The sequence below is a fragment of the Drosophila santomea genome, chromosome 2L (assembly GCF_016746245.2).
Source record: "Drosophila santomea strain STO CAGO 1482 chromosome 2L, Prin_Dsan_1.1, whole genome shotgun sequence".
Lineage (NCBI taxonomy): Eukaryota > Metazoa > Arthropoda > Insecta > Diptera > Drosophilidae > Drosophila > Drosophila santomea.
The window spans coordinates 14,613,615-14,640,479 of record NC_053016.2 but is presented as its reverse complement, the minus strand read 5'-3'; the positions used below and the strand labels follow the sequence as shown (position 1 = coordinate 14,640,479).

Sequence of the window (26,865 nt, the reverse complement as noted above, 5' to 3'; positions counted from 1 at the left end):
TTGGCAAACAAATGGTCACACTGCCGCGATAGGTGGCTATCGTGCGCAGAAGCTATCGACAATCGAGTCTATCGATAGAGGGCGCACGTGTTGCGGACTTCGTTTGTTTATGTTTTAATTTAGACCACAATTTGGCCCTCAAGATGTTCGTAAACGAAGTTAACGATGTGAAGATCTACAACCTGAGCGCCGGCAAGTCGGTGCCAGATGTGAGTACCAAGATAATCCCAGTGCCAAGCAGTTAACTCATGAGTATCCCCTTCACAGTGGCTGACGGATCGTCGAAAGCGGTCACAGCTGATGAAAAAGGTGGACTCCCGGAGACAGATCGAGCTCATCCAGGACTTTGACATGCCCGGCGTCTGCACCAGCATCCGCATGAGTCCCGACCAGCAGTACATCCTAGCCACCGGCACCTACAAGCCGCGCGTCAAGTGCTTCGAGGTGTCCAACCTGTCCATCAAATTCGAGCGCTGCTTCGACGCCGAGGTGACCACCTTTGAGGTGATTAGCGACGACTACAGTAAGATGGTGTTCCTGCAGTGCGATCGCTATGTGGAGATCCATGCTGCCCACGGGCGGCACTACAGACTGAGGATTCCGCGCTTTGGACGCGACATGAAGTACCACAAGCCCAGTTGCGACATGTTCATCGTGGGCGTGGGCAGGGTAAGAACTTAAGGCTGCCTAATCTTTTTTTATACTAAAGACTTAATTGGCAGGACATTTACCGACTCAATTTGGAGCGCGGTCAGTTTCTGCAACCGCTTGAAACGGATGGCAGCTGCTTGAACGCCTGTGATGTGAATCCCGAGCACCATCTTTTAGTAGCCGGTACCAAAGAGGGCACCGTAGAAGCCTGGGACCCCCGTACCAAGCAACGTTGCTCAACTTTGGATGTAGCTATGAAGTTGCCGGGCGTCAAAGAGTTTCCATCAGTCACGGCCCTCAAATTCCGGAACGGCTTGCACATGGGGGTGGGAACTGCTTCCGGACACGTGCTGATCTACGACATCCGCGCCAAGCAACCGCTGCTGGTGAAGAATCATCTAAATCGACTGCCCATCAAGCGTCTGGCCTTTAACCCAGCTCAGAATGCCGTCTATAGCTTGGACGAGGCTACCCTGAAGCTGTGGGACGAGCAGACAGGCAAGCAGATCGCCTACGTTGAGTCGACATCGTCATTCAACGATTTTTGCACCATTCCCGACACGGGTATGTTCTTTGTGGCCCAGGAGGATGTGAAGATGATGACCTATTACGTGCCTGCCATGGGTCCAGCTCCCCGATGGTGCTCGTTCCTGGATAACCTCACGGAGGAGATCGAGTCGGAGGTCGTGGAGAATGTGTACGATGACTACCAGTTCGTCACAGCCAAGGAGCTGGCTGAATTGGGAATGGAGCATCTCGTTGGCAGCAATCTGCTGAAGGGTTATATGCACGGGTAAGTTAAAAACGGATTTCAAAGTGTTACAATTTGGTCTAATACCTAAAAATTTTATAGATACTTTATGGACGCAAGATTGTACAACAAGGCCAAGGCAGTTGTGGAACCCTTCGCCTTTGACCGCTTCCGCAAGGACAAGATCCGCCAAGAAATCGAGAGCGAACGCAAGTCCCGCCTGCAAATCGAATCCAAGCTTCCCAAGGTTAACAAAGAGTTGGCTCTCAAGATTATGGACGAGCAAGCGAATCCCTCCAACAGTGCCAAGCAGCGGAATGTGCCCAATCTGCTTGAGGACTCGCGTTTCAAGGCCATGTTCGAAAACGCCGACTTTGAAGTCAACAAGTCTGCCGAGGAGTATCGTCTGCTGGCTCCTGTTCTGAACCGGCTGGATAAATCCAAGGCCAAGGAACTCAAGAAGCGCGTGGAGGTGGCTCATGTGGCTGAGTTGCATGCCGACGAGGCACAGCAGCGCGAGGAAAGCGATAATGACGAGGACCTATTTGGCTTCGAGAAGAGCGATGGCGAAACGAAGGATGACAGCGGGGATGAGGCCTCATCTGACGATGACGACCGCAGGGAGTATGTCAAGGAAATGAAGCAGGCGTACAAGCAGGTGAAGCGGCAACGCGAGGAAGAGGACGAGCTAGACGACAACGATGACGAGCAGCGGCACGATGGAATTTCGGACACCGCCAAAATACCCCAGACGAATGGACACACCCATACACCCACCACCAATGGCAATCGCTTCACAATGACCCCCTTGGATCAACATCAAGGCAGTAGTTCGCTGCAGCAGCGCATTAAAAAAGCCAGCCTGCAGGATCGCGTACAAGTCATGTCTCAGCTGGAGGGACAGGTCACCAATGTGGGTCGTTCCCTAGGCAATCGACAGATGACATTCGAAGTGAACAAGCAAAAGAAGTCACAGTTCCATGCCAAGAAGCGCGAGGCGGAGATGAAGAAGCACCGCGAGGAGCGAAGGAGCATTGTCAGACCCATCAAGTCGCTGAGACTAAAGAAAGTTAACTTTAAGTAGAAGAAAAGTTGCAATTAGTTATGTACATAAATTCATATGTTAAATTAATATCCATTTATTTGAACAATGGTAGCGTAAGTACATTCGTCTCATCGGGCTCATTAATGGACGCATTGTGGGACTCAAATCGGGCTATCTGTATGGGTTATATTTCCACATCCGGACACGATGCTGTCGAGACTTCACTGCCCCAACTGAGCTCCGAAGTGGCATCGCTTTCCCCGCTATCGTATTCGTCCTTGATCGATTGGGTTTCGTCAGCTTTAAGAATATATTTTTAAGGGACATTTGGTGGTTGGTGCAAGGGAGTGATCAGCTAAATGCATCTGGTTCATTACCATTAATTACGCCTGCCGTGCGCAAGTTTCCTACCAAGTGGAGGAGCGCTTCTGTCACTGGACCCGTCACAGGCTGGGGCATCCTATCAAAGTACAATCGAAAGAACAACTTTGAGTTGACCAGCTCCATATGCTCCTCATGGATTCCCGTCTGAGTGCAGGCCAACAATGCCGATTGCTCTGCACCCATATTTTTGACTCAAAAGTTAATTACCCCGAATTACAGTGACAGTCGGATTTGGACAACTCTGATTGGTAGTGTTTTACAGTGTTCACATTTTGGAAAAAAGGAGGCAACTCTTGATATGTTTGAATGCTTTCTTAAGCAGGATGAATAAAAATAGGTTAATAATATTCAAAGTATTATATTTATCTTTATTAAAGAGTGTTTCGAAGCACTGCAGCCCGCAAATACGAAAAAAAATTGCAGTCATATCGAGATGAGGATCATTTTTTAAATTCTAAGAAGAAACCCAAATAGAATACTGAAGCTGAACTAAATTAAATAAACTAAAGTCCGGAAAAGTCTAATACATTTAAATTACTTTCTATTGAACAGCTGTAGTTCCATTAGCAATTCTGATTCGCAAGTTTCTCCCTTTAATCAATACATATTGCTAATTGCCCTGCCATTTGATTTGTAGATCAACGTAAACAAACACTTAGTCACTGTTTATGTCGATCCGCAGATGAAGCGTTGAAAATTCAATTTACAAGCTCAGCTTTCAGAGCTTCGAAATTGGCCAACTTGCTGGGATGGCGGTTTAAGCTCGGCTTACAAAGTTGTCTTTGCAAAAGCTGCTTCATAATTTTGATCAGTTTTTGGTATAAATAGGAAGCTGTTTTAGAATTTTCAGCTCATTTCAAGTTTTTCTTTTCTGCAGTTTGTGCGTGCTTTTGATCGGTAGGTTTAAATGATTAAGCAATTATTTTCCTTGGCAATCCTATGAGACTTAAAAAATCCGTTGTTTTTGTGATAAAGTTGTATGGTTTAAAAAACGCAAAGGATTTATTCCCTTCCTCTTTTCCGGTGTTGAAGTGTCTAAGCTTTTTTTAGAATACAGATTCTGACATGATATTAAACGATCATTACAAAATTCGCATTTGGGTAATGACATAGGTAGATTCTGCATGAGTGGGAGTTTCAAGCTTCAGCAGTTCTATCCCAGCAACTTGATAATAATAATATTTTCCAAGCCATTATAAATGTTGACTAATTGAGGCCTACGGCCATAGCTCGGCGTAATGACATTAAGCCACTATGTGTTGAGATTTTATCTAAACAAATCCAGCAACCGGTTGGACAAAGGCCCATAAATACACAGATAAAAGTCTCGGAAAGGAAAAAATAAAGAAGCGAGACTTGGCTCAGACACCAATATGTCCAATAGTGAACTTTAGCATATTGCAAGACAAATGGAGACTTGGCTCACGGGCCGGTCTTGACAAGGTCTTTTGGAATCCATCCATCCATGGCGACCAAAGTGGAGGAGGCCGACGATCGATCAGATCGGTACTTCGATCTTCACCAGCCTCCGATCCACCTTGAACCTGAGGTTCAGTTCAATTTGATTTGAGGAAGTAATTGTTAATGTCGTTAATTGTGTGCGATTCTTAAATTGTCACATTCATTCGTATGCGATCTTTATCGCGTGGTAATGACAGTACAGAAAAGAGTTACTCTTCTATGGAAATGTACTGCAAACTGGTTTGGCTTTAAACACTTTTCGTTTACGTCCGAAAAACCAGTTTGACGATTTTTTAAAAATTGGTTTAATCAACATGCATCTTGGCCAATTTCAATACTGAACAAAGCTTTTGTCTGCGTCTTCTCAATTCTGCGAATCTGAAGATTTACGAGCCGAGCGTGATTGAAATGTTAAGCTTGTTTCCCTAAGCAATTAAAATGTTTTGCGGTCTAACACTGGGGATCCCAAATTCAAAAGTGCTGCTTTTCAGCAAACATTGCAGCCTAGTCCCAAATCTTGTAGAATCACAGACTGTCGAGACAGGCAGTCAAGGCTGCAGAGATACCCATTACAGCGACAACTGGGACCGAACAAACTGCATAATAAACGTCGGCGTTGACAAACTGCATAATTGGAGCTAGTTTTCAGTATATTTGTGTCTGCCCACGTATACAAGTGTAAACTTTGAAAAGGAAAAAAACTTTAGCAAAGTCAAACTGGCCAAGGCCAGCGAAAAAAGTCTCACTTGAGTGGAAATGTTAATTAATTAATTTATGAAAAACTAGTTAACGCCATTAAACTGCATGCACGAATCGAAAAAGGTTAAACAATGACCGGCAGTAAATATATTTTAAAAAGTAATTGGATTTAACTTGAATGCGATAGCAGCTGAAAGTGGGAACATTAATGTCTACTGCTAAAGTACTCGTGCAATAAAAACTTGTTCTGCCAAAACTAATTTAGATTTTAAATTGTTCTTAGCCATTATTCATTTTTAGGGCATAAATGATGGGCACGGTTTTTTGACAATATTTAAATATTTTAATTGTGCTTTTAAATCAGTCATTTTTTATGTATTTATATTACACAACTTTACGATAAATATGAGGCCTCAACGGTGTATTGTGATCTTTAGTTTGGTATTTGAATGTTATCATAATATACGGGATGTGATTATAATAAAACAAGATTAATCGTCTCTAAGAGTATCTACATTTATGATAATATGTAGCATTTTCCATTTTTTCCATTTCCAGATATGTTCCGTCTGCTGGTTCTTGCGGCCTGCCTGGCCATCAGTGTCCACGCCTACTCCGATGGTGCTCCGAAGGTAGGCATTTGGCATTGAAACCCGTATGATTTATGACTTCCATATCGCTAATGCACACACTATCCCATCTTCGTTATTCCAAAAGGCCGCCTGCCGGGACCTGACGCCCCAGCACGGAGCCAAGCTGCAGGTGACCAAGCCCCCGTACAGCATTTCCGGACCCTCCCACGTGCGCTCGGATCAGAAGCTGACCCTTACGCTGGGCGGCGACGAGTTCCTTGGCTTCATGATCCAGGCACGCGATGGCCAGAACCGCGTCGTCGGCCAGTTCCAGGTGGTGGACCCCGTGCACTCGCAGACCCTGGACTGCTCCGGCAAGGACGATACCATCACCCACCTGAAAGCGCAAAAGGGCCAGCCGCTGACCGGCATCACCTTCGATTGGATCCCGCCAGCAGGCTACAAGGGCAACGTGAAGTTCATGGCCACCGTGGTGCAGACCGGATTCGTCTACTGGGTGGGTCGCGTAACGAAGGACATCGATGTGGAGTAGGCGGTTCGCAGTGCTTGTGATAGAGTTTTCATGATTTGTCCAAAATCCAGCAGGTCTATGTCTAGCGTTAATGCTCCTATTAGATTTGGAGCGTAGTATTTTTGAAAATAAAGTCGAAAAGTTTGTTGATAAAATGGGAGTTATTTCAATTACGTGGAGTATCTATTTACTAAGTAAGCTTAGTAGATTTAAACAGGAATATGGGAGTGCTTCAGACTCGAATTTTACCAGATATTTACCATATTGATGTACATAACTATAATGTGAAGCGTTGTTGAAATAATCTAAGATTTTACAACTCAATTTAAAAACAAACCAGCACACTGCCTAAACATATTAATACATCAATTTCACCTACAAAAATTATTTGATTGTCTTTAAACAAATTAAACAATTCTTGAGTTATTGTTTAGAATAACGGACATATTTTCAAAACCGATTACGATAATTAAGTGAGTGTCGTGCAGCCCAGCTTTCAGTTGGCCCGCTTGGTCAGCTGCTTATCGCCGCAACATATCAGCTGTTTTATCGCTTGTTTTATAAGTTGGACAACTTTATTCCCTGTCTTAATTCTGAAAATTAAGTAAATTTGGTATGATTAGAAGCCTTTTACGCAGCTTCGAGACGGCGCTCAAGCTGCATGCAAGCTCAAATACAGCTTCATTGAACTGCAGCAGGCGCCTGCTCTTTTCGCAGTACGAAAACCGCGCCAGTCTGAGCAAATCCCCGCTGACCACCAGTGGCACTTTAGGGAGCAACGAGGCGGACAACGATTATGTGCCTTATCGCCAGGACCAGGAGACGGGCACCAAGGCGCGGGTGCTTCTTGAAACTCTGCGGGAACGCTTTCGCTTCACGGACGCTGAGCTGCAGAGGATAATGAGCGACGAGCTGGTGCACCGCTGCTACCGCGGAAGATCGCTGGCTCTGACCATGGACACACTGCAGCTAGAGGGCGTCAGCAGGCGCAGCTTCGTGGAGTATCCTTGGCTTCTGTCCCTGGACAACAGTGAGCTCATTTGCTTTATACCCCCTTAGCGATTAAATCACCAAAAGTTTGCTTATCAATTCAGAACGCTTGGAGCTAAAGCTGCAGCTAATCAAGTCAATGGAGTTTAAGGACATCAATCATTTTGTGCCCTTCCTGCGCCTCACTGTCCCACGCCTCCGGAAACTGGTAGGTGCTCTAAACTCCGAGCGGGTCACGATGCCACAAGGAAATCGGGTCTACTATATCAGCGAAAAGCTGGAAGTCAGTCCCGATATTGTGAGCAAATATCTATCGAAGAGACTGTTTATCCTCGAAATGCCGTATGAGATGTTCGAAAAGAACCTGCAGCACATGATCGACTACAATGTGTCGCCGATAAACGTCCTCAAGGATCTCTGGGCCTTTCGCTATACACCAAAGTCTGTTCAGTTGCGTTTGGAGCGCGCCAAGCGGGCGAAGAAGGACAAGATCATGCCGTGGATGGTGCGCTGCCCGGAGCCCATACTGCAGCGCTCCTTGAAGCTTTCACTCGATGAGCTGAAGGTTTTGGGGGAGTTCTCCTCCGTGGTGGAATACTTAGCGCATCGTCTTGGATTCAGCGCTAGTGAAGCGAAGGCAATCATGGACAAGCATCCGCAGGTGCACACCGTGCGAGTGACCAAGGTAAGTGACAATGGGTTAACACAGAAAAGGCAATAACTCCAAAATGTCGGTTTTAGATTAAAGAGGTGCTGGACTACTTACTCGATGAGGCCCAGTTTACAAGATTTGAGGTGGCTCAAGTTCCTCGAATTCTGTGCCATAGCCTGAAAACCACAAAGAAGCGCATGGAAGAACTAAAATCGCACGGTTGTCGACCCTCCTCCCTCGTAATTCTTTGTCGCAGCCGGAGGGAGTACGACAAGTTTCTGCAGCACTGGATTAGCCAAGAAAGAAATCCGCAAAGTGTATCAGAAGGATGATGTTGAATGAACAGATGCCATCACCGTCAAAGAAAAAGTTTATAAAGTTTTTGAAAGTTAGGTCACTATTTGCAGACGTTTGGCACAAAATTGAACAATAATAAATGCCAATATTGCAAGAAACTCTAAGAATTACATATATTATTCTAACCCGTTTACTTAACCGATCAACGGCGATCAATTCCCTGTCCGCAGGACGAGTAAGCCAACCAGAAGGGCGCATTATCGGTGGAGAAACCATTGAAATCGAACAGACACCCTGGCAGGTGTCCTTGTTACATAATGGCGGCCTTAGGTGTGGGGGCTCTTTTTTCATTACTGCGGCCCATTGCTTTTTTGATAAGTTCGGAAGACGACATAGTGACCAGGAATTTCAAGTTCGAGCGGGATCCGCCGTAACAGACTTCAATGGAAATCTTGTCGAAGTAGTCGCCATAAAAATACATGAAAATTTTCGTGGACATATCAACGACATCGCCATCGTGCGCTTAAGTAAGCCACTCGAGTTCACAAACAAAGTTATGCCCATTCCTTTGGCCACGACGAATCCTTATCCTGGAACGACTGCCTTCGTCTCTGGCTGGGGATTATTTCTTATTTCCTAAAAATCTTCAAGGATTAACCGTTTACATTCAAAGTCTTGACTATTGTGGATTATTTGATCCATCGATAGTATGTGCAGGAACTTTTAGAAGGGCGACTTGTAGAGGAGACTCTGGAGGACCATTGGTAGTTAACAACGAACTTGTGGGTGTTGTCACCGGCAGTTTTGACCTCAATTGCATGTCTAGTACATCCTGCGCCAGTGTCCCGTATTTACGTGAATGGATATTAACTACTGTTGCCTCAATTTAATAATATGTTCAAGTAATGCCAGCGAAACCAAATAAATAAATATCCGCAATAGCAACTAAAAATTTGTTCAATCATTTAGGATATTATATCAAATATTTGTTTGTGGGCTAATGGAAATGTGAATAGTAACAATACATTTGCAGTTGAATTCGCTTGGTAAAATACGACTTTTGCACAAAATGCATATTTAAACAAATATTGATCATCCTATCGAGAAACTCGATCATTGTTTTTTCATGGAAATTAATTATTCCTGACGCACTGGTCACATTTATTGCAGACAGCAACTGTTTACACATTGAAATATATTCTTATGACATTAATAATTAATTAAAACAGTTATAATTGATTTAAATATTTTTCTTAGCTAACATTTAAATACGACTTGTGCTCCATTTGAATACCATTGCGTAGTTGTACTTCAACAGAGAGTAGCAGTTTGATTTGTGACTGGCTTTAAAGCTAGAGAAGACATGGAGTAAGCGCCAACAGAGTCCAGCTTAAAAGTACAGATAAAGCTATAAATTTGAAAACCATCTCAGACATCATCATCAGACATCGACTCGCACCTTCGATAAGCTCGTTACACATTCAGCCTCAACAGAAGAATCAAACTAAAAGCTAAGAAAATCTTTGTGCTGGCTTAGAAATATCTTTGGTTGTGTAGACTTTGGATTAGATTGTACTCTCCATTTAATCGCGTTGGGCTCGCCGTCGCTCCAATGCCACCTGCATGGACCAAATACTTAAGGGGCGCATATAGCCAATGGAGCGATAGCGCTTTTCCCCGTACAACGCTTCCGGGGTCTCGAAGTTCATGCCGATGCGCTGCGACAGGGTCTTGTACATTCCGCCGGCGGTCTGGAAGGCTTCCTCGAACATGCCCTCCTGTATCATGGTGGCAGCCAGAGCGTACACAACCCCTGGCCACACCTCCTCTGCCTGGATGTTGCTGTTGTCCACGTGACCGGGCTTGGTGGGATCGCCGGCGTTGGCTATAAAGCCATTGGCCGCTCCGATATTGCCCTCATGAAAGCCCATCACATTGTTATCGTAGATTCTCTTAAGGGCAGTACGCACATTTTCCTTTGGATAGATCTCGTAGTCGAAGCCGCAGGACTTTAAATACCAATGACCGCACAGCTGATCGGCCATGATCGTATCCCGGTGACTGTGCGATAGATCAAAGCGATAGTAGCTGCCGTTCCAGAGCTTCTCCTCCAGCGATCGCTTGCCCTTCTCCAGAATATCCTGATAGCGCAGGCAATCGTTTGGCTGGTCCAGAATCGTAGCCATGGCGGACATGGCTTGCAGAGCAGCCAGCCAGAGACCGGAGCAGTAGGCACTTGGCCCGTCCATCACCCAGGAGTCGTAGGTCTGGTCCGGCATCTTTGTGTTCTCGATCAGACCGTCGTTGTCTTTATCGTACTCAATGGTCCGCTCCATGATGGCCTTGCACGGTGCGTACATGGCCTTCAAATAGCCAATGGCGTCCATAAGATACACCTTTCCATTCGTTTCGTTGATGTACATCGATGCGGATTTACGGTTTTCTGTAAGATCCAGATTATTTTATAGGTTCATAGGAATAATGTCGATAAATATTGTTAACTTACGTTGCTTTTCATCAGCAGAATTCTTGCGCTTGTTGTCCTGGCTGTACAGCTCATACAGGCTCTCCTTATCAATGAACTCGATGGAGCTGAACTTGCTGGCATTATCCGCCTGGGCCTGGGCCAGTTCATTGAGGACATAGTAGTCCCGGTAGACCTGCAGCACAAACTTCGTATTGAGATCCTTCCAATCATTCACATCGTGAATGTTGTAGCAGTTGATCAGGGTGAAGGGCTCTGGATAAATCACTTATGTTAAGTCAGGAATATTTTGTAAAGGTATGGTTAAACCTCACCCTCATCGGGATCCCCGAGATCGTGGGGCACACAATTCTTGACCTTGCGCGGCATCACCTTGCCATCGTAAAGCATTTTACGGGTATCGCTCAGCTCTGCGGCTATAGCATCCTTGAAGTCGTACTGCAGACTGACCTGAAGATTGGGCCACAGGTGAGCCAGAGCCGGCGATGCATAGAAGTGGACATCGTAGGTGTTGTACATGCGGTATTCGTGGCCTTCTAGGTAACCGAAACGGCCATAGGCCAGCCGCGGATCATCATATGTCAGTTCCTTGCCCAGCGAGGAATCGCATTTCAACCAGATGGTTCCGCCATCCGAGATGAAGTAAAGTTGATTGAATATGGCGCACTTGTACCAGTCGGGAAGGCTCCTGTAAAGTGAAAGATTAAAATTGGTTGTTTTTAAAAGGGCCAACACCTACTCATCATTGAGAATGGGTCTTTGCCAGGCATCGATCAACCGCTCCCAGGTGGAATACTGCCTTAGGGCATACTCGCAGATCTTGGGACCCGAATCTCCGCTGGCATCAAAGTACTTGGTGTAGTAGCGCGTGTGGGTCTGCATCTTCCTGGGGAACTGAATCTTTGGCATGTCCCAGGCCAGCACAAACTCCAGATCGTGGGACGCCATTGGCTTCAGAGCCACCTGGGCACAGACAGCGACGCCTATATCTTTGGCTTTGGAAAGGGAAGGAAGAGTAAGAATCATTGGCATTATTCTTTATAGAACCTACTTTTTAGTGCCTCTGAGGTGGGCTGCTCGCTAAGCTGGCCGTGCTCCTTGAGCTGGGCCCACAGCTGCTCTCCGTTGCCGGCGGGATCGAACTGGGGGCACCGCGTGATGCTGATCTCAGGAAGGACTCTACATGCCAGGTTATAGCTGCAGGGCATCTCAGCGATCTTCTGCCGGATGGAGACTCCCTTAGCGTTGCCCTCGCTGATTAGCTGCGACTCTGCTCCGCCCTCCGCATCCTGTTTCTTGTTCCCTGTGCCGTTCTTGAAACTGAAAGTGATGGACACCTTGCGCTCCTGGTCGCAGACATTCTCCACGCTCCATACGAAAACGGCGCAGGGCAGACTGGAGTCCCGGTACTCGTGTGGGATCACCGGCGATACCTGGCGACAGGTCAAACGCACTCCATAGTGGGACAGATCGTACTCCGTCCAGGAGCGAGGATAGAGGCCCGTGTAGCTGCAGCGCGAGTCCTCGATGTTCGAGTGCCAGGCACTCAGCGGCTGCTTGGCGCGACTGCTGCAATTGGGCAGTTGACATTTAGTTCTTTCCCCATCCGGATCGGCATCCGGATCGCTGGACTTGTCCCTGGTGCTGGATGGACATGGTGTGGGTGGTGGGGGTGGGTGTGTGTGTGTGTGATTGCGATTGCGCGGGAGTGGCAAAGCAAAAAAAGCAAAACCAAATCGGAACCAAAGTGCATACGAAAGCCAAGGTAAAACGTCCATCATACCATACCATATATACCACATCGTACCAAACCATTGTTGTCGCGCCAGATAACCCAAAATAACCCGGAATCGGGGGTTTGCATGTTCAACATATCCATGTGGTGATTGTTGTCGATAGGAGTTGCGTGTTTTATAATTCGTTTTATGTGTGCATCAAGAATTAGAGAAAAATATTTAATTTTGAAGTTGTAATCTCCATACGAAACAGGTTTGACTTCTCACAGATTGGTTTTTTGGGCAGTTACAGAGAAACCGACACCTTTTCTTGAGGTGAGTGGGGGGTTAGCGGTTGAAGTGATCTAGGGTTATGGAAAGCTCACACATTTCGGTTAGAGGATTAATTACACACTACAAGTGGGTGTTACGGAAAAGACCAGTTCAGTATGGGGATTCTTTTTGGTTGTAAGCAGAAGAGTCTGTTAAAGTTGTTTCGAGGGTTTTGGGTACGAAAAAATATTAAACTGCACGAAGCGGGAAATCGATAGAAACAGGTTGTACATTTAATACAGCACTAAAAAGTTAATAATGGCAAATAATAATTAAGGCAGAAAGCACTACATTCAGTCGTATATCAACTGTGATTTCCACTTAAAACGCCATTACAATAAGAAGGTGATTGAAGCCCTTATCGAAAGCGATAAATATGTCTTTGTCTATAATTGCATTAATTTTGGCATACGTATTTAAAAAAGAGCTAATAAAAACAAAGGCCTTCCATTCTAATTTTATCTTTAAAGTGATTCTTAGGTCATTTGACCCAAACATTTGCGCATGTATAAAAAGTTCATTGTGTGGCGTGTCAATATAAACAATTCTAGGTTAAACTACATCAAAAATTTCTATCTTCACTGAAAGCAATATACTCGTATATAGGCATATTATTGGCGGAGTGAGGAAGTTATAGAGGTGAAATTAAATTCAAAACATGCAAGCAAGCCGAATCACGCATAACAAACAGAAAATTGAAGTGGAAAACAAATGCAGTGGTAATCAGAAATTGGAAAACTGAAGCTTTCTCAACGGCAATGGAGAAGGAATACAATGAGAGATAGATCGGTTGAAAGATGTATGCTCACCTGCACTTGGAGAGGAGGCTCTGAAAGATGGTGCATCCCTTGGGATCCTTGATGGTAACGATGAACTGATTGGCCTGCACCACGTTGTACTCGTAGATGCCGGGACGCATCTGGAATCGGCAGAACTCGCCGGCATAGCCCCTTCCAATGGTGCCGCCGCCAATTCCTCCGATGGGCACTCCATAGATCTGCTTGCCGTTCTCCATGTAGTAGTAGTCCATGTACACCCGACGACCTTCACGCGACACTTTCCAGTAGTAGGCCGCATATCTGTGAAGAGCGGAATCAGAAGCACAGAGTGAGCCAATGAGAAATCAGATTTCGGTAGCTAATGTGTTCCCCATTTCCATTCCATTCCCATTCCCACTTCCAAGCCCCAATCCCCAATCCCCAATCCCAATCCCTGGTCCCAGTCCAATTGCGTGCCCTGACCCCGATGATGTCATGACTCTGAGGGCTTTCCCCCCCAACAACCCCAAGTGCTCGGCACATTCGTAGTTCGTTCGTGGCAGTGGCAGCTTAACGTCCCCTTTCCCCTCCCCTCCGGTTGCTGTGGGGCCTCCTCTTTGAAGGTCAGCGGGTGTCGCGGGTTGCCAAAGTCAAGTGCATGGCTAGAAAGCTGTCGGCCATACGGAAGTGCGTAACTGTCTGCCAACCCAACGAACCTGACAATTTCATGAGCCATGTATAGCTGGGAAATCGTTTTTTGAGCAAAAGCGTGAGCATCGATTAGTGATTTCACTTTCAGTGCTATATATCAAATAAAATATATATAATAATATATATCATATATCAAATAATCAAATGGGAAGATAAATACATATGGGTCTTTTTAGATGACTCTATTTGTATTTAATGATACAGCAAAATCATTTTGATAGTTTCATGTAAAATAATTTAAAGTAGTTTTGTTTAAATATTATATTACTATTTGCTATCGCAGCCTGTCCTGTTATCAGATATTTACAATAAACGATGTTATTTTCAAAACGCTCCTTTGGCAAACATTTTACGAAGCTCAAACAAAACTGGGCGCTCCCTTGTCAATCGTTAAATATCTTAATTGCAGAAGGGTCGAAATGCGTCATTAAAGCAGTGACATAAACAATTTGTATCGAATGTATGCTTGAGGTACAGTTTTTAATCATATTTCTTTAAAATAAATAAAGTACTGGTTGCAAATTGGCCAACGGGAGCTGTGTTCAACAACCCCCATGATTGCCACAGAATAAGAGGCGACTTTTTTGACACTCAAAGGGATTTTCGTTTGACGTCACGCAACAAGAAAAGCTACGCACAGATGCGCTTCAATTTCAATTATCCAATTATTTTCAATTAAAAAGTTGCAATTTCATCTTGCAGATTATAAGGCTTTAAGCTCGCAATTCGCAATCATCGCTCTTTATCTACAGTGGCACACTTTAAAAGGGGTCAGAAAAAATGCTCGACAAAACAAATTGGAGCTGGAAAATCACGGCCGCTGGAAAATTGTTAATTGAGAAAATGGCTGCGAGCCAATTATTTATTTTCAAGGTAGATATAAAAGCAAAGGGGGTTTCTTTTAGCTATGTGACGCGGTGAAGCAAATTTTCACTTTGAATATGAACAAAATCTCCAAAAGGAAGAAATATAAACGAAGTTGCAAGTTGAATCCTTAGCTGACATATATAAATATCTTTCAAAAGATATTAGACTTACGGGTGAAAACCATTTAAAAAAGAAATTGATTACACGTTGCCTCCATCTTAAAAATGAATGCAAACACATTATTAATTTTCTGGCTCTGCAGCCAAAGTTACCCAAAGTTCTATCGATACGAACAGAAAATTTAACTGATACAAAGGTTATAAGAACAGCTACAAATTGTACACAAAACAGATTCTGGTGGTTTACGGAGGAGACGGGATCTTCTCAGCATCGCCGGCACCAGAGATGACGTTGCCCGGAATGATCCTCAGTTTTGAGATGTTTCCCAAGATCGGAAAGGAAACACCCTGGATATCCTCATCGCAGAAGGCGGAGTAGAGCACCTGGGACACAAACTCGGCACGTAGCAATAGGAAATGGTTCTGCGGACGCTTTGATGTCCTGGGTGCCACGAAGCGATAGCAGAGGAAACGCCTGCGCTCCTGATCCCTCTGCTTCGCCGCTTTGGCCGGGTCCTCATTGAGGCAACGCAACATGTTCTCGATCGAGGAGGTGCCTAGGATGAGGGGCAGATCGCTCTCCTCCGACGGCAACTCACTGAATTCCACGGAGCGCGTGGTCAGGGGCCGCGTGCTGGATCCCTGGCGCTGGAGTGCTCCGGGATTGGCCTGGAAACTGGGCATCCTGGCAGACCGTTGCCGCTCGTCGCGTGAAAACAGTTCTGGGGCCAAGGTCAAGGATCGAGGATTGTGCGGCGCCTGGGTAAAAGCGGATGTGGGTCCGTAGACATGTATAGTCCGTGTGTTGTTGCCGCTGCTGGTCGCTGGTGGAGCCGAGTTTGCGGATCTGGTGCGGATGGCTCGACCGGATGGGGCTGCAAATGGCTGCAAGCCAGCCTCGTCATAGAAGCGCATCATCTCGATCAGCGATGGATGTGTTGCGATGGGTGCAGCGGCGGCATTCGGGCTGGGTGCCACCACCTGCTGCTGCTGTTGTGGTTGCGATGTGGCACTGCCACTGACACCGAACGGTGCAGCAGCTTCCACGTTATCTTGAATCACATTCAAGCGGGATCTGGCCGCCATGCTGACCAAGTCGTTATTCAAATCCATTTGCGTGTTATTGCTGGAGTTATTTCTAGAAGCTGGTGCTGGCGGCGGTCTCGAAGTCATCGGACTACTTCTGGTGGCTGGGCCAGCACTTCGGCGTGTCATACGGGGGTTCCGATCCCTGACGAGAGCCTGAAGCCGATCACGGCCGTCAGGAGAGCACCGCCTCGCACGGGTTTCGCCATTCGTATCCACTCCCCTGCGATAGCTGCCATCCCGATTTAGGGGCTCCAGGTAGAGAGCCATGGAGCCCTCTGGGCGACGCATCAGTTCGTTGCGCGACGTGGCGGCCACCGTAATGGAGGCCAACTGCTCACTCTCCAGGAAGAGGCGCGCCGCCTGCTGCTGTTCGAAGAGGCCGACCATGGTGGAGACCAGCAGGGGACTGGCATCTGGGTGCATCGCCGATACATGCTCCAGGAAGGTGGACTCGTTGAAGCCCCATCTCTTGCAGTACGGACAGCGATAGCTCTGCGGCGGATAGTTGCTGATGTACTCGCCACCAAAGTAGAGTTCCACATCCGACGGAATGAGAACGCATACCACCGGATGGTCAAACGGATGCGTGGCGGTGGTGAAGTCATTGTCGTAGCAGCCCTCGCAAAGATCAAAGTCTTGGCAGCTCAGGCAGCGATAGCACCTGAAGGTGAAGGACTGCTTTCCGCATCCTTTGCACTCGATGCGCTCGTGGCGATTCATCGTGGTTGATCGGCGTCAGCTTGGTGAGGATCGGATCACCAGGATCGGCGTTGACCTCTATTCTCTTCCAGGCAGCAAATTCAAACAGCCTTTACCCAATAAAATACTTTAACTAACAACTGGAAATGAACTCGAGCTGGCTGGCTCGACTGATTTTTAAAAGCCAACTAGAGGCATAAAATTGAGAAGGTTTATAAAGCAACACTTCTTGTTATTTTTCTAGATTTTGAAACTACTTTTATTTAGGTTCCCTTTAGTGGCTAAGATACAAATCAGTCTTTTAATTAAAAAGCAACTTGATCGCCCAATTAAGGTTTTAACCGAACTCGGGTCGAATATTGTGTACTCAGTTTTCTCTTTTGGTGCTTGTGCAACAAACTTTCATGTTCCACACAATTTGTGAAATGGTTAGAGAAAAGTTTTCCGGGTCAGCGTGGGTCAAGCGATGGCGCAAGGGAGGGAAAATGGGAAGGGGGGTGGCAAGGAGAGGACAGGAATCAAATTGCTTGTGGCAAGTAACTAATGAAGTTATCTGACGTAGTCCTGCACCTGGATAAATTGCCCTCTGAAACTAATGTACGACTTTTCTGTCGTCCTGGAAATTAGTTAACTTTGTTTGACCTAAGCCTTCAGTTTAGCTTGCTTGCTAACTTTACGACAGGTTAAATATGATATGGTAAGCTTGTAACTTAATGCTTTATTATGTTACGATCTGGGAATCGAAAATAATTCCATTTGAGCTGTACTTTGTCATCAGTTTGACGCAAAAAGTTTCCCTCAAATTATCTTTAGAGTTTACTGCACACGTTCTATAAATATCAAATCTCCTGTGAACATTTCCAATCTAAAAACACAGAGCCAACAGACCGAAAAAAACTAACGCAAGTACTGAAAGATGCATCAAAAATAAACAAAAAGTGACAAGTTGGGAGGCACAAGCAAAAGGGAAAATGAAATGTAAAAAACGAAATGTTTTCCCCGGAGGGAATTCATTTTTATAGGACTCCCATCTTGCCACAAAATTCCAGTTGTGACAGGGGAAAACAATAAGGAAAATTGCTTCGCCTGGATGGGCGTATGATTTGAGTGCGCGATGAGAGTGGAATAAAAGCCAAGTAAAACGAACTATGTTATTATCCATTTACGAATGCACATGTCTAGCAAAAGTCCGGGGGCATTCACAGATTTTTTATTCCAAGTCTACTAGAGGGCTCTCCGAGGCATCCTGGAGATGCTCTAAGGATATGTAGCCCCCTTACTTCTGGCTTCGCTCAAGGAGTATCAAGGAGCACATGGGGCACTCGCCCTGGAAGCTTGCCAAAAGGATTTGATGTGTGACAGACTATTGGATGGCTGCCTCAGGAAGGGGAGCTGGGCGTGGAGGTCTTCCTGACTGGCGCCGTTTTCGCTGCTGGCATGAATCGAAATTGTGTGCAAACTAGTTGGCAATCAGAAGAGGGAAAATGGCCGGAACTGTGTCATCAAAGATACATTGAACTGAAAGTTGGGTCTCGCTGGGTAAAAAAGCCAAGGGAGAAGCCCAATGGACACACATTTTATTTTATGAAGTAATAATATTGTTGCAAGCTTATAATTCATTAACTACACCCATTTATTCGATTTGCGAGGGTGCAAGCACACTGATAAACACACCATCGCTTTGAATTGGATTATCAAGCCGCCATGGAAACTCTCTGAGGCTGGAAAATCACTTAGTCAACCTTGATGTGGGTTTTCTAATCTCTATACTAGTTGTACAATAAAAACTTGAATCAAGCTTTATAATCTGGAAATGTTTACGCAGCTGAAGCGACAAACAAAAGCATTTAACTTGGCTTTGTATAAGTGCGAAATTTAATAGCTTGAGATAGGTTAGTTGTGTCTGCATGAATAACAATTTTAAGCGACGCAAAGCACAATTTGTTCCACTCAGTAAAGAATTTTGATAAGTTCGCATGGAAATGGCCTAAAAAAAAGGTTTACGTTAAAACACTATCAGCACCATGACATAACATTTCTGCTGTGATAAGGCTTACTTTCAGCTATCGTTAGTAACCGCTAAAATATTTTATGACTCCTTTATGCCTTAGATTTCGGTAAATATGCACAGATATTGTGAAACGTCAAAAAATCAAAAATGGATTATTAAAAAAAATTGTTTTCGAATGTGTGACTCATAATCACACATCAATTTTTCATACATTATTTTATGTGTTTATTATTTTCAAGTTGGAGAACAACTTCAATAAGTTTTGATCAATTCAGATGATTACTTTTACATATGATTGATTTGGATTTCCTTTTTTTGGACTTTAGTATTGAATTAAAAAAGGCAACTGTTCAAATGAACTGATAAGCGCTTATAATGGGATTTGATAAAAAAGATGTGTTAGCCATATCAGCCAGACTTGGAAAAACTGTTGACCTGCCGATACACGTCAGAAAAATTGCTGTACAAGTTAGTCATACTTTCACTGGCCAAATATTCGTCTAAATAGGGAAATTGAAGCAGCAAGTGAATAAGTGAACGCCAAGTTCATTGCACTGTGAACATTTTGTAATATGGGTCATTTGGCAGGTCAGTAAATGCTGTGATTTCGGACAGCTACAACCAGAATGTGCGGGCTCAGCTCGACTTCTGCCAAAGGAACGTCAGTCAGCGGCAACTGGGAAACTCCAGTTCCATGGAAAACGAACTATTGTACGAGTGTGTTTGAGTCCTTTCGCTTGTAGCTCCGAAAATGTGGCCAGGACACGCAAACAGGACGCCCAACGTGGCGCCAATGCGGGCAGACAGGATTGGAGCAGGGTGGTGGATACAATGGAAACACTGTGGCGCCGGGAATTGCGGGTTTTTTGGCTTTGGGGAGACAGAAAGAAGGAATCCACATAGAGCAGGCATTCTGGAATTATGTTTATCTGGCTAAAAGGACTACAAAAAGTACAGAGTGTACAAATAGTTAATTAAGGAAGATTGAGGAAATGCGGTTTTTTGTATCATCTTAGTATAGATGTTAATGTAGTTTCATTTTAAAAGAATTAATTTCTTGCAGTGGCACTGATAACATATGCTTATCAACTCTATTAACTTTACATTGATTATCAATTAGTACTCCTTTTAAAGTTCTGTTACCATCGTTCGTCTAAGCTGTTTTCCCCCACATCCTGCACTAAATCCTCGCGTTTTCATGTCCTTCGAGCCTTGGAGCTAGCGTTTTTAATGTCATTTAGTTGGCAACGGCACCACAAAAGAATTCAATTTATGAGTTGCGCCTACTGGGGTGTGTCGCTGTGTGTGAGTATGTGTCGGTGAGTGTGTATGTGCTGGCCAGGACCTACCGCTATATTTGGCACGCACAGAGATAAAAAAAGCGATGGAGGGGGCAGGTGCCAGAGGGACAGGCTCGATGTCATTCCTGTTGAGGTATTATTAGGCCCAGATATTGATTTCCCATTATTGTAACTTAGTTAATTATGGATATGGTGACCGTGCCCCAGCATCATATAGCAAATACACTGCAAATACTCGCACCAAAAAGTGATATTTAGCTATATAAATGGCATTTTTACCTTTATCTCTTACTACGTTGCCCTGCTAAATTGACTTACTGGATTTTGCTAACATTCGGATGTTAAATTTTTAGCCCCAACAATTTTTTCTTTAGCTTTAAGAACTGAAGACTGCAAGTCTAGTTTTCCCATAAAGATAAGCAGTAAATGGTTTTGATAACTGCCCGTAAATGTCAAAAGCCACTCTTTGTTTGACTTGGAGTTTGATGAAGTCTGGGGGGAAACTTTCGGAATTGGGGGAACCTTTGGTTCTATATTTGTCTGTAGTTCCCGTTTCGGATACATTAATCTAACCTGCAGACGAGGGGCACCATGGGCAGCGTTTGCCTGATGGAGGCCCGCACATTCTGGATCCTCTTTTCCGGCCACACATGGTCGAACTTCAGTTTGAGGCCGTACTTCGGCACCGCCGTGATCTCGCTGGGCTCCTCCAGCTGCAGCTTCATCTTCTCCTGGAAGACGGCACTGGCGGATTCGGCGATTCCCACCCCCACCGCGTTTCCATTGGCGTTTCCATTGCTCAGCGGCTTGGTTTCCACTCCTAAAGGTTCCGCCATTTCGAGCTCTCAACTTCGATGATCGCGTGTTTGGTTCGGAATCTATGCTATATTATTTGGTGGCTTTTTAATTCATATTCCGCCTATATCCGATTTACTTCGAGAGCAGCACGAACGCGCGACCGGAGCAGCCGAAAAAACAACAACATCTGAGCCTATCGGTATGACCGACTGGGCACGGCACTAAAATGCCAAACGATAAAAGTGGGGGCAGCGCCAATCGATAACGTGGGGAAAACGAAACTTGGGCGCCAACTTTAAATTGGTGGTGAGAAACTTCAAATCAGGATATTTGTCTACTTATATACTTTAATGTTTAGAAAACAAGCAGAAATGTATTAGATTTTATTACAAGCATGCACAAGTTACGTAAAAGAAGAATGACAAATATCTGAAATAACTTTGCTGCCTTGCTATACTTGAAAGTCGGAAAATTTATTCGAGCTTCAGAGTGTTGAGCCTCTAGCTTAGAATCTTCAATACTACTTTAATTCGGTACAAAAGGTGTCTAATCTAAAGATCTAATGTACTTGGGACAGACACATTTGTTTTTCTTCAACTTGGGCTTGCTCGGTGGACTTGGCTCCTCGGGGGGATCGGTGACAATCTCATCGGGATACGTCTTCTCGTTGCACTTGGATGTCATGAACTGGAAGAACTCGATGTTGCGGACATGCGAGTTGAACTGGTCCTTGAACTGGAAGTAGTTGGGATACACCTTGTGCTTCAGCATGGCCATATAGAGACTATAACGCTGTTGTTCTATAAACGTGCGCCGCCGTCTCTCTTCATGGCGATTCTTCCAACTGCGCTTGCTTATCTCCTGCTGAACCAAGTGCCGCAGTCGCGGATAAAGATGGAACAGAATAGCCCTGAAAACTAAAGGGTTTTTCAACATATCTACAAGGAACTTGTATACAACTCACTCATTAAAGCGATGTCGCTGTTTTCGAAACTTGATCGAATCAAATTCAGACACGAACTGGTGTATCCGATCCGTATTAGCCAGTTGTGCAGGAATTTCCACATAAATCCTAAGGGAATAAGCGTGAATTAATATGGTCAGATGTGTTTAGAAAGCTTGGTAATACCTGGAATTCAGAACCATTGGAAACTCGGGTTTTGGTGGCTCCTTGCGAGCTTGAAAGCGCGGAAACTTTTTCATATCCCTGTCGAACCAGTCGTACCGGTTTTGCATTTGGCTATTTACAGAAGTTAGCTCGTTCACATCGATGAAGTAGTTGCCAGCACAGAAGTTATATTTTCCGAGAGGCGGCACCGATTTACGCAACTCAAATCCTAGGAAAATCTTCAAAATAGTAATAAATGTGAGTGTTATCTGAGTTATAGGCTACCTTTCCTTTGGCAGGATCTGTTCTGGGTTTCCAGGAAGTACAAGGTGCGCCTCTTGGGGCAGAAACAATTGATAAAACTGGTTAGTTCGTCCACCCATTTCCGAAAAGTGGTCAATAGGCTCTCGGCAAAGTTCACTTTCAGCTCGATATCGTCACTTGCAATTATAATGAGGAAATATAATAATTAATACAATTAATAAAATAAATGTAATTCCCTTACTGCACTTGCAAGTCACACTTTGCGTTCTCGTCACATCCAAACTTGCGCAGGTGAGTCTGTATGGTGACCCGATCCCCAAATAAAACTAATGCCAGGTTGCTGCACTCGACCTCCACACAGGCGACTTCGATATTTAAGTCTTCCGCCGATTGATCCTCGCTGGTGGGTGTTTCTTCGGAAGATTGATCTAGTCCCGGACTTTTAGATGAAGGCCGAACTTCAGCTTTTGTCCACTCATCCGGATCGGCCTTAGATGAGGGAACTTCAACGGGCTCAAAATACTGCACATCTGCTGCCAGGGGAGTTCTGAAGACACGAACTTTCAGGTTGTCGCAGGTGAAGATCGTGGTGTCCAAGTTTAGATCCACTTGTGTGATGTGGCTGAACGTGAAGTGGATACCGGCATAGACTTTGTGGGTAATGAAGTAACGGTTTGGAAAGAAGGTTATGTAGCTTTTCTCTAGGTTGATCTCTACCTCCTCCTCGTCCGGCAGGACATCACTTTTGGACAAGATATCTTTGCTTCTTATGCTGCTTTCTTGGGAAACTGCAGCTTGTGAAATACTTAAGCTGACATCCTTAAATGGCAAGCCTTCCGGGTCATTGATAAAAATGGTCTCCTGTCAAATAAATCAACAGTTAAGGTGATTTCAGTGCCAGGAGAGGTTAGGGAAGAATAAAATGGACTTGGATGATGGACAAAAACGATATGATTTTAAGGATATACCATACCTTTCGTAATATGTCGCTTAACCCAGTTTCTACATTGACATGTGAGCTGCTCGAACTGATTTCCAAGTCGAATTCGTCGACATCCATGCCGGAATCCCAGCCCTCGGTGGTTCCGGAAGTGATCACGGTGCCGTCGTTGTGGTAGCAGCGCAGCTCTCCCAGCGCCCAGACCATCTTGACACCATCGTCTCGCATCGAATACGACTCGTTGGCGTAATAGTCATGCCACTCGGTGTTCCGGAAGGGTTTCCCGCACCAGATCTTCCCATCGTGTTGCACATGAACCACGCTACCCAGCGACGTGGTCAGCTTGAGGTGTCGATAGCTCAGCTTGTAGAGTGCCATGATGAAATTGAGATAGGTTAACTCGAACTTGATGCTTTCGAACAAAGCTGCAGCCTGTTGGATCTTAAGCAGCTGGCTCTTTCGCTTACCGCCAATGGACTTCTTGGAGTTCTGACTCTTCTTGGAGTCAACACTGAACATCGATGGACGTATGATGGAGTCCAACCCACCCACACTGCGATTGGTGGAGTTCTTCTTGATCGACTCCTCGCAGCTCCTGTGCTTTTTCCGGGTTTTGGGGAGGGGCTGGTAAGTGGAGTAGGTGGACTGCGTGGAGCAGGCATTTATAAACTCCGAGTTGAGGTCCTCCTCCTCCTCGTTGTCGGCCTCCGTGAAGCTGAACAGCTGGTACACCTCACCATTATACCGCATAATCACAATGGTATCCGTGCTCTGGTAAAATACGATCACACAACCATAAGGAGTGCACACGCGCCGACTCTCGTCCAGCTCGTTCTCCTGGCGTTTGGAACAGTAGTAAGTATCTCCAGGACCTGTCCAACTTATAACCAACTTACCTGATATTGCCACACGTGTTCCGTGTGGGTGTCGTGGCAGTAGGTGCTCAGGCCATTGGGAAAGTTGAGGACTGCCTTGGCACACTCGGTCTGTTTGGCCAACACCCGCAGGCTTATGCCGTTCTTTGAAACGATCCTCACACTGGAATCGGTGGCAGTGACTCCCACCGGTTCGTCGGCACTTCGGAAATGTACCTCCTGGCCACCAATCTCGAGGGCAAGACACTTGTTCATCTGGCGAAAGTTCCACCTCTCCTCGTACAGCACGATTCTTCCCTCTTCAAAGAAATACTTCGAGGTCTTGGACTTGATGGTATGTCGGGTGTCATCAAGATTATACCCCTCCAGCAAGGGATGGTTCCGCCCGAGTCCCACAAAAAACCCGTGCTTGGAGTCGACAGTTGAGTCCTTTGGCTGCAATATGGAAGCCACCGTTCCACGCGCCTGAGACTGTCTCGCCATTCGATTTGACAATACGCCTTCTTGAGCTACTGATACCTTTCGGCTGGCAGCCTTCGATTCCTCCTGATCCTTTCTTTCTTTTTCCCTTTTCTGGGCCAGCTGCTCCTTGATCGATCTTCGCCGGACAAACACTTTGGGATCGACGGATACTCCATCGTTCTCCTCGTTGCATCTAACTATAAAGGGGTCTTGGCTCAAGACATTGTCATTGCTCTCAGTCATTCGTGACAAATAACCTTCAGTCGCCTCGTTGAACTTTTGTGGGGTGACCAAGTCTTTTAGGAAATCTACAAATTAAGAATGATGTATTTACTCGTCATTAAATCCACTATCTAATACGTACTCTCCATTTCGTACAGTGTGAAATCCCTGAAGCAGAGCCGTGTTGGGATAACAGTTTGATTTTCCTGCTCGAAAACCTCGTTCAGTGCCCGTCGGAAGGTGTAGAGATGGACATTGGGCTGCACCTCTATCAGGCTGAAGTCATCGTAGTCCTTGACCAGCTCGATTATGCGTTGCATCACCGAGTCATTCGTGAGATAGAGTTCGGCAAACTTGGGCAGATAGATCGGCTCCACATCGCCATTGTAGGGCTGGCAGGTCAGCGAGTTATTGATATAACCGGATGTGAAGTATCGTCGCAGAAGATTGTACTCCAGACAGCCGTGATAGACGTTGGACATCAGGGACTGATCCATATAAGATATCAGGTTCGACATCAATGCATTGGCCTCCTCCACAAAAATGCGTTCGTTTTTGTGCAGCTTTATGATGCTCTTAAACGAGTTGGCATACACCTTTACCTTGTCCAGCACTCGAGTTTGAACCGATGGCGTGGGATTTGCAAGCAGCAGTACGTCCGTTTCGGTCATCAGGTCCTTGGGACTGCCAAACGTGCTCATCAGCGACTCCAGATATAGGTAAACGGTGCCACTGTCATCCCGGGAAGCCGGCATCTGGGTCTTGAGATAGTGCCCCTGAATGCTGAGCGACTCAACAATGTGGAATGCTTCCACCAACGACATCGAGGGATCCATTTTCACATTTGTCTCCTTGTACGGCTCCACGTAGTACGATCGGTACCACTCCCGCAGGGTTTCCACGTCGTACATGTACCAACTCAGCTGATCGAAGATATCGCACGTGAACTTCGCTGCCATACAAGCGGACATCTGGGGAAGCTGCTGCTGAAAGATGCCGACCGGTTTCGTGGTATTCCTTTTTCGCAGCGAGTGGATGTCTTTTTGGATGTCAGCCAACACTTCCTGGAGCCTCTGTTCCCGTCGAGGTCGAGGCACTAAGAGATCGTAAGCACTCTCCTCCGGCATAAAGTGAATAATAGCACGCAGCGGTTGTTCGTAGTCCAGGAGCATCTTGTAGAATTCGTTGTCCATTTGCCCCACGATCAGGATCAGCATTTTCGTGAACGTCGGATTGTCGCGAATGTACTGAAAGTCAGAAAGGTACATATGCTATACCCTCAATATACAATTGATGAACCATACTTCCCGCTTGGACACCGGCAGTCCCTTGCCGACTTTGTGGTGCTCCTTGGCCGTAAGGGACGAGCACTTGATCTTCTCCAGACGCACCTTGTCGCTGGACGTCTTGCCCGTTTTGGATCTGGCTGTATTTAGGTCGCGTTTGGTATCCGGCGCAACCTTTTTCTTGGGTGCCAATAGGTTCTTGAGCTGGGCAGGGATATTTCGTTGCCAGTAGGCGTACAGGTCGAAATTCGCCTCGGACTCGATCTTCTTCGTTATTCTGTCGAACTCTTCCACACAGTTCTGAATGCATTGCAGGACAATGGCCAATGGATCTAAGGACTTCGTGTCCAGAGATCCTGGAAATCAACATTTTGTATACCTTCCCCGAATAGTTGTATGCTATACAACTCACCAGCTTTCTTGACCTTCGACTTCCGCTGGAACTGATTAGTGGCTTCCTCAACTTCCTTATCGAAGTCGATGACGAACATGGCCCGTCGTGAGCCGCTTTGGACCCGCTTTACAAACTCATCCCGCACCGCACTCAATCCATTATCATAGAAGTTGACGCAGTAGATATAGGGGCCGATGAGATCACTACCCGAAAGTAGGGATCTTCGAGTCCTGCGGCTGCCCCGCGTGGATTTGTTAATACTCATCGTGTGGGTTAAAAAATATGTAAGTAATGGCTGAATGGAGAGTTTACGAACTTGTGATCCAGCTGGTGAAAGCTAACTCCCAGAATAAATTCAAAAGTACATTCGAAATACAGAATCGCGAAGTATTCA

General features: G+C 45.6%; 8 protein-coding genes across 10 annotated transcripts; 4 read left to right on the top strand and 4 right to left on the bottom strand.

Moving 5' to 3' along the window:
* The first annotated feature begins 57 nt into the window (after window positions 1-57).
* LOC120458826 (nucleolar protein 10) lies at window positions 58-2,534 on the top strand. The gene is made up of 4 exons (XM_039646646.1): window positions 58-209; window positions 268-669; window positions 723-1,444; window positions 1,505-2,534. Exons 1-4 carry the CDS (start codon window positions 144-146, stop codon window positions 2,484-2,486), a joined length of 2,172 nt encoding a protein of 723 aa, XP_039502580.1. The 5' UTR covers window positions 58-143; the 3' UTR covers window positions 2,487-2,534.
* On the top strand, window positions 2,507-8,924 carry LOC120458863 (trypsin alpha). Its single transcript, XM_039646698.1, is given in 3 exon segments — window positions 2,507-2,535; window positions 8,242-8,661; window positions 8,663-8,924. Coding segments are annotated over 3 exon segments (711 nt in total).
* On the bottom strand, window positions 2,526-3,122 carry LOC120458881. Its single transcript, XM_039646721.2, is given in 2 exon segments — window positions 2,526-2,747; window positions 2,825-3,122. Coding segments are annotated over 2 exon segments (396 nt in total). The 5' UTR covers window positions 3,015-3,122; the 3' UTR covers window positions 2,526-2,541.
* Window positions 3,623-6,250, top strand: LOC120458873 (defense protein l(2)34Fc). Its single transcript, XM_039646710.2, has 3 exons — window positions 3,623-3,728; window positions 5,550-5,623; window positions 5,709-6,250. The coding sequence occupies exons 2-3, from the start codon at window positions 5,552-5,554 to the stop codon at window positions 6,114-6,116; spliced, it is 480 nt and encodes a 159-aa protein (XP_039502644.1). The 5' UTR covers window positions 3,623-3,728; window positions 5,550-5,551; the 3' UTR covers window positions 6,117-6,250.
* On the top strand, window positions 6,635-8,192 carry LOC120458831 (transcription termination factor, mitochondrial). The gene is made up of 3 exons (XM_039646658.1): window positions 6,635-7,125; window positions 7,190-7,770; window positions 7,827-8,192. The coding sequence occupies exons 1-3, from the start codon at window positions 6,711-6,713 to the stop codon at window positions 8,067-8,069; spliced, it is 1,239 nt and encodes a 412-aa protein (XP_039502592.1). The 5' UTR covers window positions 6,635-6,710; the 3' UTR covers window positions 8,070-8,192.
* Window positions 8,925-9,175: 251 nt separating the features above from the next.
* Window positions 9,176-21,108, bottom strand: LOC120450949 (non-lysosomal glucosylceramidase). Of its 2 annotated transcripts, none has more exons than XM_039634234.2 (7): window positions 20,696-21,108; window positions 13,377-13,646; window positions 11,571-12,163; window positions 11,259-11,514; window positions 10,834-11,207; window positions 10,541-10,774; window positions 9,176-10,477 (listed from the first exon to the last, which is right to left on the bottom strand). In XM_039634234.2, the coding sequence occupies exons 1-7, from the start codon at window positions 20,956-20,958 to the stop codon at window positions 9,618-9,620; spliced, it is 2,850 nt and encodes a 949-aa protein (XP_039490168.1). In that variant the 5' UTR covers window positions 20,959-21,108; the 3' UTR covers window positions 9,176-9,617. The 2 variants fall into 2 exon arrangements, with proteins under 2 accessions (XP_039490168.1, XP_039490176.1); XM_039634242.2 differs by having other exon boundaries at window positions 11,571-12,088.
* LOC120450962 (E3 ubiquitin-protein ligase KCMF1) lies at window positions 15,104-16,988 on the bottom strand. Its single transcript, XM_039634254.2, has one exon. The coding sequence runs from the start codon at window positions 16,829-16,831 to the stop codon at window positions 15,266-15,268; it is 1,566 nt and encodes a 521-aa protein (XP_039490188.2). The 5' UTR covers window positions 16,832-16,988; the 3' UTR covers window positions 15,104-15,265.
* A 264-nt stretch (window positions 21,109-21,372) lies between the features above and the next one.
* On the bottom strand, window positions 21,373-26,802 carry LOC120444311. 2 transcript variants are annotated; one of them, XM_039623896.2, is made up of 10 exons: window positions 26,490-26,800; window positions 26,096-26,433; window positions 24,934-26,038; window positions 24,129-24,877; window positions 23,266-24,069; window positions 22,534-23,153; window positions 22,314-22,468; window positions 22,050-22,257; window positions 21,885-21,992; window positions 21,373-21,830 (listed from the first exon to the last, which is right to left on the bottom strand). In XM_039623896.2, the coding sequence occupies exons 1-10, from the start codon at window positions 26,734-26,736 to the stop codon at window positions 21,467-21,469; spliced, it is 4,698 nt and encodes a 1,565-aa protein (XP_039479830.1). In that variant the 5' UTR covers window positions 26,737-26,800; the 3' UTR covers window positions 21,373-21,466. The 2 variants fall into 2 exon arrangements, with proteins under 2 accessions (XP_039479830.1, XP_043861751.1); XM_044005816.1 differs by lacking the exons at window positions 21,373-21,830; window positions 21,885-21,992; window positions 22,050-22,257; window positions 22,314-22,468; window positions 22,534-23,153 and having other exon boundaries at window positions 23,415-23,595; window positions 23,700-24,069; window positions 26,490-26,802.
* Window positions 26,803-26,865: the final 63 nt, after the last annotated feature.

What these genes read in the sequence shown, in the direction of transcription:
- LOC120450949 (XM_039634234.2), bottom strand. Translation starts at nt 20,958, where the DNA reads ATGGCGGAACCTTTAGGAGTGGAAACCAAGCCGCTGAGCAATGGAAAC. An exon ending in AGCCTCCTCTCCAAGTGCAG is followed by an intron (nt 12,164 to 13,376) that starts GTGAGCATACAT and finishes ATGTCCATCCAG; the next exon opens with CACCAGGGACAAGTCCAGCG. An exon ending in TCTCGGGGATCCCGATGAGG is followed by an intron (nt 10,775 to 10,833) that starts GTGAGGTTTAAC and finishes TGATTTATCCAG; the next exon opens with AGCCCTTCACCCTGATCAAC.
- LOC120450962 (XM_039634254.2), bottom strand. Translation starts at nt 16,831, where the DNA reads ATGAATCGCCACGAGCGCATCGAGTGCAAAGGATGCGGAAAGCAGTCC.
- LOC120458873 (XM_039646710.2), top strand. Translation starts at nt 5,552, where the DNA reads ATGTTCCGTCTGCTGGTTCTTGCGGCCTGCCTGGCCATCAGTGTCCAC. An exon ending in ACTCCGATGGTGCTCCGAAG is followed by an intron (nt 5,624 to 5,708) that starts GTAGGCATTTGG and finishes TTATTCCAAAAG; the next exon opens with GCCGCCTGCCGGGACCTGAC.
- LOC120458826 (XM_039646646.1), top strand. Translation starts at nt 144, where the DNA reads ATGTTCGTAAACGAAGTTAACGATGTGAAGATCTACAACCTGAGCGCC. An exon ending in TCATCGTGGGCGTGGGCAGG is followed by an intron (nt 670 to 722) that starts GTAAGAACTTAA and finishes CTTAATTGGCAG; the next exon opens with GACATTTACCGACTCAATTT. An exon ending in CTGAAGGGTTATATGCACGG is followed by an intron (nt 1,445 to 1,504) that starts GTAAGTTAAAAA and finishes AAAATTTTATAG; the next exon opens with ATACTTTATGGACGCAAGAT.
- LOC120458831 (XM_039646658.1), top strand. Translation starts at nt 6,711, where the DNA reads ATGATTAGAAGCCTTTTACGCAGCTTCGAGACGGCGCTCAAGCTGCAT. An exon ending in GCTTCTGTCCCTGGACAACA is followed by an intron (nt 7,126 to 7,189) that starts GTGAGCTCATTT and finishes TTATCAATTCAG; the next exon opens with AACGCTTGGAGCTAAAGCTG. An exon ending in ACACCGTGCGAGTGACCAAG is followed by an intron (nt 7,771 to 7,826) that starts GTAAGTGACAAT and finishes TGTCGGTTTTAG; the next exon opens with ATTAAAGAGGTGCTGGACTA.
- LOC120444311 (XM_039623896.2), bottom strand. Translation starts at nt 26,736, where the DNA reads ATGAGTATTAACAAATCCACGCGGGGCAGCCGCAGGACTCGAAGATCC. An exon ending in CAGATCCTGCCAAAGGAAAG is followed by an intron (nt 22,258 to 22,313) that starts GTAGCCTATAAC and finishes AGATTTTCCTAG; the next exon opens with GATTTGAGTTGCGTAAATCG. An exon ending in CAGCGACATCGCTTTAATGA is followed by an intron (nt 21,831 to 21,884) that starts GTGAGTTGTATA and finishes TTTAGTTTTCAG; the next exon opens with GGCTATTCTGTTCCATCTTT.